The 12985-nt window shown below is 44.5% G+C and overlaps 1 protein-coding gene across 5 annotated transcripts in view; it reads left to right on the top strand.

Moving 5' to 3' along the window:
- MEGF11 (multiple EGF like domains 11) overlaps positions 1-12985 on the top strand; it is a 454207-nt gene that overhangs the window by 328136 nt on the left and 113086 nt on the right. For all 5 annotated transcript variants that reach the window (XM_075858312.1, XM_075858313.1, XM_075858314.1 and 2 more), the window contains exons 14-15: positions 3152-3298; positions 12227-12361. In XM_075858312.1, the coding sequence (XP_075714427.1) occupies positions 3152-3298; positions 12227-12361 (282 nt within the window). The remainder of the gene's footprint in view (positions 1-3151; positions 3299-12226; positions 12362-12985) is intronic.

The following is a 12985-nucleotide window of genomic DNA, read 5'->3' as shown; positions in this document are numbered from 1 at the left end:
CAACACCTTTTATACAAAGGAGCTGTCAGTGGGAGCCTCTGGGGACAAGAGATAGCAGCTAATTATACTAGATGGATGTGTCTGTGCATCTCGCGATAGACCTGTCTGTCTGACTCTTTTCTTCTTTTAAATGTCTTCATAATCTTCATTTCCATCACTCCTGCTTTTCCGAGACTCAAGTTCACCAAGCTTCATATTTTTAAGGAAATGCACAGTCTTGTATGCCAGTGATTATTTCTTGTGTTCTGTATTGTGTGTAAAACAGTGGAGCCTATGCTGGGAAACTATGAGAGACACCTCCAAGTTTATAAAGGAATAGCATTGCACTTTCTCTTGGAATGCACACAATGCACTTTATATAATAAAATAATAATATGAACATATAATATAGTGTTTGGCTGCCTGAGGAAACTGAGATAATACAGTTCAAGCAAGGTCATCCAGAGACAGCAATTTAAGAATATGCAAAATTGTCGAGGGGTAGATAAGGCGGCAAGGCAACAGGATTACGGCTACCCCCGGATTATCCCCCTTCATGATTGGACGCCAGTTTTGGTTGCCACTCTCTGGGACTAGAGATAAGTCTCCAGAATGTTCGCTTTCATTTTTTCACAAGACTTAATTTGTACAAAGCTGATAAGAAATTGTACTTCCGCCTGTGCTCAAAAATCCTCACAGGGGTGAGAGAACTTTGAAATCTCCAACCTGCAGGCAGAAGGAAAAGTTTTTAGCAATAACAGCTCTTTGGTCTTAGCACTATGGCTTCTCCCAGCAACATACATACATACATACATACATACATACATACATACATACATACATACATATACACACACACACATACATACAGACATACATACAGACATACATATATACAGACATAGATGAGTAGGGGCCTCATAGCAAAAATAAAAATGTCACCACCTTTAGGGTGCTGCTTCACAAGATTCCCCGTGTTCATATTAAATGAAGGCTCAACAGTTGTTTCCCCTCCCCCTTTCCGGCTCTATACTACAGAAGGATGATATGAAATGTCTGCGGAAAGGGCCCCGCTAAGGCTCAAACCAAGCCGATGGGAGTTGGGGCTCTCCTATCTATGGCTCATATGACAATGTAGTACATGTGCCCTTGGTTACCCTTAAAAGCTGAAATACGCCCCTGTTGTAGAGTCCGCCCTGACGTTTAGTTTTTTAGAATTATCTTTGGGTACTGATCCATGTATCAATACAATCATGGAAATTTCATTGTCCGTTATTGCTAAAGGCCCTTTTATTGCCACGCTTCCATAAGTGATGTTTCAGTCTTGGTTACAACATTCAGCATGTGAAGGGTGGAGGACTTTGTGAGCTCACAGTAAATTCCCTGGGTCTGCAATATTTTTGCATTAACTCAGGACGGTTTGAACAAAATCAGCAAGTAGCACAAGTAAGGAAAACGACTCAGAGCCTGTGTAATGATTTTCACTCACTCGCAGTAATCCTTAAACTTTCAGCTGCCGAGCAGATTGAAGCCTCAGTAATTACAATGCGGTACCTGTTCTGCTCTGATGGGGAGGGGGCGCATCTCCTGAGTAACACGTTAATCCACTCTCTGCCTGAGGTCTCTCCCCCTGTGTTTATCCCATTATGCAGAGGAGCGTGGGCCTGTGAGATAAAGCTAGCAAATGCTGCAACACATTGTGGGGAGAGGGAGCGAAGTGGAGAGGAGGGGAGGAATCCGGTAAACCACAGGGGAATGTCTTACCACTCCGTCCTGTTAACAACCTGTTCATTTCAGGCTTTATTTCCTATTATTAGGATCAATTCTGAAAGCCATATGGTTAAAGCAGGTCTTTAAGTATATGGGCCCCATTACAATAAAGATGGCCTTAGGCCTATCAGAGGAAGTAGTTTTGACCATGTGACTATACAGAACATGTGCATAGTAGAATTTGCTGTTATTATTGTACACATTGGCCATATCATGAGTCAAGAGGACTAAAAAGTCTGCTAACATTAATCTAGTGTTAATCTATCTAATCTATCTATCTATCTATCTATCTATCTATCTATCTATCTATCTATCTATCTATCTATCTATCTATCTATCTATCTATCTATCTAAAAGAGAGCACAAAATGGGTGCAAAAGGGACCCAGATCCAAATTCTTCAGTATATATATAAAAATCGGCAGCACTCCAACACTATGTGTTGAAAGATTTTTGCATTATTCAGCCCATGCAACGTTTCGGCTCACTCATTGGAGTCTTTCCTAAGCATTTTGCATGGTGCTGCTCTCTTTCATATAGATAGATATATTTACATTACATTTCCGGTAATTATAGGTGTAATTACTGGGGGCAGACATACCTCCTGTACAGCCGGTTCAACTGCACAGCGACCTCAAGGTGGAGGCTCCGCTGCTTCAAATAGTGTATGACAGTATGTGCCATCTCTTAGAGTATATTCAGGCGGTGCAAGAAAATTTTGGTCTGCCGCGGTTTTGCAGCAATCTCAGTAATTAACTGCTCACCAACGGATGACCTCTGAATGCATAGTGAAGTAAGGGGGGTCTGCTATGTCTGCTGCAGTTGCTACTAGCCCAGATACTCCTTCCCCCTCCCGCCACAAACAACATGTAGTTGTTGGCGGTCAGTATGGCTAGCGTGTGTGGAAGGAGGGGGAAGGAGTATCTGACCTATTGGCGATAGAAAGGGTGGGCCAACTCCGTCTGCCGCCGTCAACAATAGGATTTACCAGTTTCTACTTTCCCTTTCACAAACGAAGGTCAACCTGCCCACCAACAACTACATAGGGGGAGGGAGGGGGCCTGCTCAAACCGTTCAAGCTGAGCCTCCCTCGCTCATACTGCCACAGCAAGTCCCTCTGCCTCCCCCTACAGAAACTGTCCACTAGATTCCCCTAAAGGGAATGATACTTGTGCCTCGTCCCCTGTCATCCAATCTCAGAGAGACCTTGCATCTTGACCACTTTTGTGATTGACTGACACATGATGATGCACAAGCGTCTTCCTAGCCCAGGAGTCCTAAATTACAATTATTACTTTAAAACTTATGTAATATAATATTTACTGTCCCAGACTACATAGTGAGATAGATGCCCGGTGTACTAATGTAGGTACTGTGTTCTGATGATCTCCCTTTGTTTACAGGCATTCACTGTGACAATGTGTGTGCTCAAGGACGCTGGGGGCCCAACTGCTCCATGTCCTGTCACTGCGAGAATGGGGGTTCATGCTCACCTGAGGATGGGAGCTGTGAGTGTGCTCCAGGATATCGGGGAGCCTTGTGCCAAAGAAGTAAGGGTTAATTAGCAGTTACAAAATGGTTTGGTTATCACTATCTATTGTGAACTTTCTCCACATACAGTTTGGCCCATATAGCGATAATCTGTACATTGTTTCTCACTAAATGTAAATCTTTTCTGTCAGTCACATAATTTATGCATGATTGTGTATTCCAGTTAATAAATATATCTCAATAGGTATAAATTCAAAAATATGATGTGATAACAAATGATTACATATGTGTAATGATTGGGTTAGGGAAACAGACAAGTACGCCCTAATCTACCCGCCACTCAGTCCCTGCCTACTTGCAACGACCCACCTTAGGCGACGAGGTACAACTGGGCGACGGGCCCTACGCTCAATAAGTGCACGACAGACAAACAGACAAGTGTACAAAGAAGCTAAGGGAGATGGGGCATTCGAGGTATTCGAAATGACCTTCGGGCGTGTTAAACGCAGTCTTCCACTCATCCCCCTCTTAGATGTGGATAAGGTTATAACCCCCCCGTAGATCAAACTTAGAGAACCATTGGGCCCCCTGACCCTGATTAAAGAGATCGGGAATCAAAGGAAGGGGATACTGGTTCCTTACAGTGACCTTATTCAAGTTACGGTAGTCAATGCATGGCCTAAGACCACAATCCTTCTTCCCTACGAAGAAGAAGCCAGCACCTACCGGAGAAGTAGAGGGGCGAATGTAACCCTTGGCCAGGCATTCCTGGATATACTCTCTCATGGCTTCACGTTCGGGACAAGAGAGATTAAATATCCTACCCTTAAGGAGCTTAGCTCCTGGTACCAAATCGATAGCGCAATCGTATTCTCTATGAGGAGGTAACACTTCGGAGGCCTCCTTAGAGAAAACATCAGCGAAGTCCTGAACAAACTCAGGTAGCGTGTTCACCTCCTCAGGGGGAGAAATAGAATTAACAGAAAAACATGACGTCAAGCATTCATTACCCCATTTGGTAAGCTCCCCAGTATTCCAGTCAAACGTGGGATTATGCAACTGCAACCAGGGAAAGCCTAAAACCAAGTCGGATGATAATCTCTGCATCAACAGGACAGAGCACTGCTCCAAATGCATGGAGCCAACAAGGAGTTCAAAAACAGGGGTATGCTGTGTAAAATAACCATTAGCAAGAGGAGTGGAGTCGATACCCACTACCGGGACAGGTTTAGGCAAATCAATTAAAGGCATACCTAGAGACATAGCAAATTCCACAGACATGATATTAGCAGAAGACCCTGAATACACGAAGGCACTGCCGGTAGCAGACCTACCACCAAAAGAGACCTGAAAGGGAAGCAAGATTTTATTACGTTTCATATTTACGGGAAATACCTGTGCGCCCAAGTGACCTCCCCGATGATCACTTAGGCGCGGAAGTTTTCCGGCTGCTTATTCTTACGCATAGGACAGGTGTTCACTTGATGCTTATCATCCCCACAATAGAAGCAGAGAACATTCTTCCTGCGGAACTCTCTATGTTGTTGGGGGGACACGGAGGCCCCGAGTTGCATAGGTACCTCCGAGTCTTCCGTGGAAGAGCGAAGCAACTGAACCTCGGGAGGCATCATGGGGGAGTCAGAGGGGAAAACACAAAAACGTTCAAGTTGTCGTTCCCTGAGACGTCGGTCAAGTCGTACCGCTAAAGACATAACCTGGTCTAGGGAGTCAGAAGAGGGATAGCTAACTAGCAGGTCTTTCAGGGCGTTCGACAGATCCAACCTAAACTGGCACCTTAAGGCAGGGTCATTCCACCGAGAAAATACGCACCACTTCCTAAAGTCAGAACAATACTCCTCAACAGGTCTCTTACCCTGACGTAAGGTCACCAGCTGACTCTCGGCAAAGGCAGTCCTGTCAGTCTCGTCATAAATGAGTCCGAGAGCAGAAAAGAAAAGATCAACGGAGGAAAGTTCAGGAGCGTCAGGAGCCAAGGAGAAGGCCCATTCTTGGGGCCCTTCTTGGAGCCGGGACATAATTATACCCACCCGCTGGCTCTCAGAACCTGAGGAGTGGGGCTTTAAAGAGGCTCTGTCACCAGATTTTGCAACCCCTATCTGCTATTGCAGCAGATAGGCGCTGCAATGTAGATTACAGTAACGTTTTTATTTTTAAAAAACGAGCATTTTTGGCCAAGTTATGACCATTTTTGTAATTATGCAAATGAGGCTTGCAAAAGTCCAAGTGGGTGTGTTTAAAAGTACAAGTCCAAGTGGGCGTGTATTAGGTGCGTACATCGGGGCGTTTTTAATACTTTTACTAGCTGGGCGCTGTGAAGAGAAGTAACATCCTCTTCTCTTCACAACGCCCAGCTTGTGACAGTGCAGATCTGTGACGTCACTCACAGGTCCTGCATCGTGACGGCCACATCGGCAGCAGAGGCTACAGTTGATTCTGCAGCAGCATCAGCGTTTGCAGGTAAGATCGACTTACCTGCAAACGCTGATGCTGCTGCAGAATCAGCTGTAGCCTCTGGTGCCGATGTGGCCGTCACGATGCAGGACCTGTGAGTGACGTCACAGATCTGCACTGTCACAAGCTGGGCGTTCTGAAGAGAAGAGGATGTTACTTCTCATCAGAGCGCCCAGCTAGTAAAAGTATTAAAAACGCCCCGATGTACGCACATAATACACACCCACTTGGACTTGTACTTTTAAACACACCCACTTGGACTTTTGCAAGCCTCATTTGCATAACTACAAAAATGGTCATAACTTGGCCAAAAATGCTCGTTTTTTTAAAATAAAAAACGTTACTGTAATCTACATTGCAGCGCCTATCTGCTGCAATAGCAGATAGGGGTTGCAAAATCTGGTGACAGAGCCTCTTTAAGCGAAAATGGAGCCTACAACTCTCCCGAAAGGAGAGAAAAGTCTTCCGGTCCCCTGAGAACCGGTCAGGCAACTTGAGGTGGTGTTCAAGAGGTGAGGTGAGGGGCACTACCATGGCAGCATCAGGCTGGTTGACCCTCTGAACCAGGGCCTGGACCTGTAGGGAGAGACCCTGCATTTGCTGAGCCAGGGTCTCAAGGGGGTCCATAGTAGTGTGAGGGACCAGGGTAGACTAGGTATATGGGCTTGTGATTATGTAATGATGGGGGTAGGGAAACAGACAAGTGAGCCCTAATCTACCCGCCACTCAGTCCCTGCCTACTTGCAACGACCCGCCCTAGGCGACGGGGTACAAATGGGCGACGGTCCCTACGCTCAATAAGTGCACGACAGACAAAGAGACAAGGGTACAAAGAAGCTAAGGGAGATGGGGCAGTTGCCCACGGCAACACCATGAGCAACAAGAGTGGTGAACGAGCCGAGTCAAACCAGGAGTGTACGAGGTACCAAACGCAGAGCAGGAGAGTAGTGAACAAGCCGAGTCAAACCAGGAGTGTACGAGGTACCAAACGCAGAGCAGGAGAGTAGTCAGTAAGCCAGGGTCAATATGAAGCAGGGTCAAATAGTTCAGAAGCTGCAGCAGGGCCAGGAAACCAAACGAGAAGAATCACAAGCAAGGAGGAACAGGAAAGGCAGGTATAAATAGACAGAGGGCGGGAGCTAGCTCCGTCTGGCCAGGCTGTGATAGGCTCTCCCACTCCTAAGCCTGCCATCCTGAGTGGTGGAAGATGGAGTCAGGCTCACAGACATAGAAGCAGGTGCAGACTGATTACCTATGGGCGTTGACACAGAAGCTGTGCCTGGCAGATCCTTTACAATATGAGCCTCTATTCACATTATGTTTGCTGACTATGTTTGGCATATACACATGATAGCTACCCAGGTGTATACTGTAACATCCCCATAGACTTCTGTGAGCCTGATGTATGCAAACAGAGTATCTTTTAAGCTAACGTTTGCCTAGTTTTACGTTTGTTCCCTATTTTTTAATTATACTGGAGAGTGTAGGAGACTTAACAGGATATTGCAAAAAAACACACACATTAAGGTATAAGTTTTTTTATAACGGTAGTTAATGGCTCAACAGTTGCATATGTCTGCATTAATAAAGTCGACAATGTGAACAGAACCTAATGTTTATACTTGGTTTCCACTTGCTACGTCCATGGCTGCCTTATTACATTCTAACAGCAAAAGACGGTAATATTCATCAGACTGGTGTATACTATTGTGTCTATGCCGAGCACTACAGCCCCTGTGATTTACTGTAGAGACTTTACTAAGGTGATTTTATTATGTGCTTAGCTACAAATAATACTACGACATGTGGAGAAATGACGCAATAACAGATCAGTCTCATATATCCCATTAGATGTCTCTGTTCATCTGTAGTTTGTTCTATGTAAACAGTAATGATGTTGCTTTATGTTTGCACACTGTAGCAATATGTTATTGCTATAATATCAATATATTTGCTACATCGTACCATTATCTCACCGTTCTCACCGTCATATTGAGTGCTGGCTTCAGCCACACTTATTTTTCTGTTATTGTTTCTTTGTTATATCATTAGGTTTGCTCATATAGTATCATATCATTGAGTGGTCTACTATCACTCTTATTTACATTAAAGGGAACCTGTCACCAGCATTTCACCTATTGAACTCTACTCACCCCTCACTGGCCGCTGCTGTCAAAAGTTCATTGGCGTTATCCCCTCTCCTAAACTCCTCCTCCGACCATAAATAACGGTCTGCAAACATTTCGCTCCGTTTATGGTAATAATCCGGCAGTCTCGTTCGTTCCTCTTCTTATGCCTGCCCACCGCCGAAAACTGACTAGCCCTGAATGCCAAAATCTCGTCTGAGATAGCATGCATGCGCCCGTCATGTATGGTCCGACACACTTCCCTGCTTAGTCCGGGCCTCAAATCTCATTACTGCGCATGATGCGCCACTATGGTGTCCCATTGTGCGCACGCACGAGAACAGGATATCGATGTGCAAGCGCGGCGTTTCGTGTGTGCTGGGGGGAGGCGAGGAGCTGTCAATCAAAAGTAAGGAGGAGGGTTTAACATGGAAAGGCTTGAGGAATGATGATACGATTCTTTTCAAACTAAAGAGGCTCTGTCACCAGATTATAAGTGCCCTATCTCCTACATAATCTGATTGGCGCTGTAATGTACACTACCGTTCAAAAGTTTAAAGTCACTTAGAAATGTCTTTATTTTTTAAAGAAAAGCACAGTTTTTTTTCAATGAAGATAACATTAAATTAATCAGAAATACACTCTATACATTGCTAATGTGGTAAATGACTATTCTAGCTGCCAATGTCTGGTTTTTAATGCAATATCTACATAGGTGTATAGAGGCCCATTTCCAGCAACCATCACTCCAGTGTTCTAATGGTACATTGTGTTTGCTAACTGTGTTAGAAGGCTAATGGATGATTAGAAAACACTTGAAAACCCTTGTGCAATTATGTTAGCACCGCTGTAAACAGTTTTTCTGTTTAGTTGAGCTATAAAACTGATCTTCCTTTGAGCTAGTTGAGAATCTGGAGCATTACATTTGTGGCTTAGATTAAACTCTCTAAATGTCTAGAAAAAGAGAGCTTTCATGTTAAACTCGACAGTCTATTCTTGTTCTTAGAAATGAAGGCTATTCCATGCGAGAAATTGCCAAGAAACTGAAGATTTCCTACAACGGTGTGTACTACTCCCTTCAGAGGACAGCACACACAGGCTCTAACCAGAGTAGAAAGAGAAGTGGGAGGCCCCGCTGCACAACTGAGCAACAAGACAAGTATATTAGGGTCTCTAGTTTGAGAAATAGACGCCTCACAGGTCCTCAACTGGCAGCTTCATTAAATAGTACCCGCAAAACGCCAGTGTCAACGTCTACAGTGAAGAGGCGACTCTGGGATGCTGGCCTTCAGGGCAGAGTGGCAAAGAAAAAGCCATATCTGAGACTGGCTAATAAAAGGAAAAGATTAATATGGGCAAAAGCACACAGACATTGGACAGAGGAAGATTGGAAAAAAGTGTTATGGACAGACGAATCGAAGTTTGAGGTGTTTGGATCACACAGAAGAACATTTGTGAGACGCAGAACAACTGAAAAGATGCTGGAAGAGTGCCTGACGCCATCTGTCAAGCATGGTGGAGGTAATGTGATGGTCTGGGGTTGCTTTGGTGCTGGTAAAGTGGGAGATTTGTACAAGGTAAAAGGGATTTTGAATAAGGAAGGCTATCACTCCATTTTGCAACGCCATGCCATACCCTGTGGACAGCGCTTGATTGGAGCCAATTTCATCCTACAACAGGAGAATGACCCAAAGCACACCTCCAAATTATGCAAGAACTATTTAGGGAAGAAGCAGGCAGGTGGTATTCTATCAGTAATGGAGTGGCCAACGCAGTCACCGGATCTCAACCCCATAGAGCTGTTGTGGGAGCAGCTTGACCGTATGGTACGCAAGAAGTGCCCATCAAGCAAATCCAACTTGTGGGAGGGGCTTCTGGAAGCATGGGGTGAAATTTCTCCCGATTACCTCAGCAAATTAACAGCTAGAATGCCAAAGGTCTCCAATGCTGTAATTGCTGCAAATGGAGCATTCTTTGACGAAAGCAAAGTTTGAAGGAGAAAATTATTATTTCAAATAAAAATCATTATTTGTAACCTTGTCAATGTCTTGACTATATTTTCTAGTCATTTTGCAACTTATTTGATAAATATAAGTGTGAGTTTTCATGGAAAACACAAAATTGTCTGGGTGACCCCAAACTTTTGAACGGTAGTGTAGATAACAGCATAGTTTTTTATTTTGAAAAACGATCATTTTTGAGCAAGTTATGAGCTACTTTAGATTTATGCTAATGAGTTTCTCAATGGACATCTGGGCGTGTTTTTACTTTTTACCAACTGGGTGTTGTACAGAGGAGTGTATGAGGCTGACCAATCAGTGTCCTACACTTCTCATTGTTCCAGCCCAGCATGATCCACAGCACAGTGTGATTTGTGCAGTGAAAGAAGTAAACACGCCCAGTTGCTAAAAACACAATACACGCCCAGTTGGAAATAAGAGAAAACACGCCCAGTTGTCCATTAGAAAGGCTCATTTGCATAAATATAAAATTGCTCACAACTTGGCCAAAAATGATAGTTTAAAAAAAAACAAAAAACGTTACTGTTATCTACATTGCAGCGCCGATCACATGCAATAGGAGATAGGGATTTGATAATCTGGTGACAGAGCCTCTTAAGATATGACTCTTATGCTCATTAGCATACAGCACAGGAACACTAAAAAACCGGAATACTAATGGTACAGAGCCTACTTAGAAGATAATTAAGTGTTACATAAACATGATTTTTCACCCACTTCCACTAGGCATTGCTGGTTTAATAGGTGAAATGCTGGTGACAGGTTCCCTTTAAGTGAATAAGCAACTCCAGACGTGCACCTGGAAGATTCTGGGCCCTAATCCAAAACCTGTAACAGGGCCCCTCACTTACCGTGTGGCATTTATTATACTGACGTCAGTATTCCATCACTGTTCAAGTCGGGTACACACATTGTCAACAGTGGTTGGCACCATGATTGCACATGTAATTTTTACTGACTACGTCTGTTGATCCAACTACAGTTTAGCAGTTTAGTGTTTGTTCTTATTTGAGTTAGTTACAATAAAATGACAATGACAGCAGTCAATAATACAGTAACTGAAAATATATCTGCTGCAGTAAAAATCAGAACCGCTGCAAAAACTATTCACGTGAATGTGGCCTCATGTTTTAGACCAGGGATCTCAAGCACGCGGCCTGCGGGCCGCATGCGGCCCCTGGGGCTGTCATCTGCGGCCCGCGGGACACAGAGCCGCTACACCCTGGAATTCCCTGACATCGCTGTCCACATATGAACAGCGATGTCTGGGGCTTCCCCAGAGCCGGAGTCCCGTGCAGACCGCTAGTATCGGCTCTGCTCCGGGACTCTGTGGAATTCTCTGACATTGCTGTCCATATATGGACAGTGTGTCAGGGTCTTCCCCAGAGCGGAGTCCCGAGCAGAGCGCTAGTACAGGCTCTGCTCCGGGACTCTGGAATTCCCTGACATCGCTGTCCATATATGGACAGTGTGTCAGGGTCTTCCCCAGAGCGGAGTCCCGAGCAGAGCGCTAGTACAGGCTCTGCTCTGGGACTCTGTGGAATTCCCTGACATCGCTGTCCATATATGGACAGTGTGTCAGGGTCTTCCCCAGAGAGGAGTCCCGAGCAGAGCGCTAGTACAGGCTCTGCTCCGGGACTCTGTGGAATTCCCCAGAGCAGGAGTCCCAGTGATGTCAGGACCACAGCTGGAGTCCCAGGAAGAGCCTACTGGCACTGTGGCAGCATCTACGGAGGGCACTGCGGCAGCATCCACAGAGGGCACTGCGGCAGCATCAACAGAGGGCACTGCGGCAGCATCCACAGAGGGCACTGCGGCAGCATCCACAGAGGGCACTGCGGCAGCATCTACAGAGGACACAGTGGCACTATCTAAAAAGGGGCTGCCCAATCTTGACATGTGTGTTTGCCAAACGCTGCCAACTGAGCCGCCGGACTGCATTTAGCGACACTTAAACTGGAAAACTGGATTGTTGAAATAAGCACGTGGAGAAATATCTCAAATTTTAAATCTAGCGGTATTTTATAGTAATGTAGTATTAATTTTATTGTAATGTATTATTATTATTATAGTAATATAGTGTTATAGTAGTTCAAATAAGTAATTTATTAACAATAATTTTGTGTTGTATCAAATTTGAAAGTAATGCGGCCTGTCAACTTCCCATTTTTTCTATATGCGGCCCACTTACCCTGCCGAGTTTGAGACCCCTGTTTTAGACCTTGTACATATTCATCATCATTTCTCTGTATACTTAGTGATACGTGCTGGAAATAGTGGCTTTCGGTAAATGAATACATACAGTATTTCCTATGCCTGTGTATGCCACCTACCAATTTTCCTTGTCCTCTAATATTTCACTTTGCAGTTTGCTCTCCTGGATTTTATGGGCATCGCTGCAGCCAAACATGTCCCCAGTGTGTTCACGCCAATGGACCATGTCACCACATCTCGGGCCACTGTGACTGCCTGCCAGGATTTTTTGGGCCGCTTTGTAACCAAGGTAATTACAAGTATTTCTATAATATTTAAGCCCATGACGAGAGAGGCTACAAAAGTTCTTAGATGCAGTGGCCAGTCATTAGGGTTCACATCAAGGAAGTTTGGGCATCAAACCAGTCAAATAGTTCTGATCCTGCAGAGTTCAATGACGTGTATGGATAAACAGGTTGACCTTTTTCTGTCCGATCCTATTGTTTTCTTGAGATAAGTAGTGCTAGACACCGGAGTTGTCTGGCAGCCACTCATCTTCTCCTGCTCCATAAAGTTAAAAAAGTTGTCCAGAAATTAAAAAACATGACTGCCTTCTTGCAAAAACTGTGCCAGACCTGTCCACAGGCTTCGTGTCCTGCTGAACTAGACATAACCCAAGGACAGGTTTAACGCTGGTTTTGCAAGAAAGCAGCCATGTCTTTTTTTCTGGAAAACCCCTTTAAGACACACACGTCTGGTCCAGCTAATGGATGAGTTGTCCGTTTTAGTAAGCGAGCACTTTGTATTTTATATCTATAGCCAACATTTGCTTAGGCGAATAAAAACTAATTACTGAATTACTGATATGGTCATATGTCTTAGGAAGATTTGAACCCTTATCCAACATTACTAAATGAATTGTTGGTGATCTTCA

Source organism: Rhinoderma darwinii, chromosome 3, assembly GCF_050947455.1.
Source record: "Rhinoderma darwinii isolate aRhiDar2 chromosome 3, aRhiDar2.hap1, whole genome shotgun sequence".
Classification (NCBI taxonomy): Eukaryota; Metazoa; Chordata; class Amphibia; order Anura; family Rhinodermatidae; genus Rhinoderma; species Rhinoderma darwinii.
Note: the sequence above shows the minus strand (reverse complement) of the source record. Positions and strands in the feature narration are given on the sequence as shown.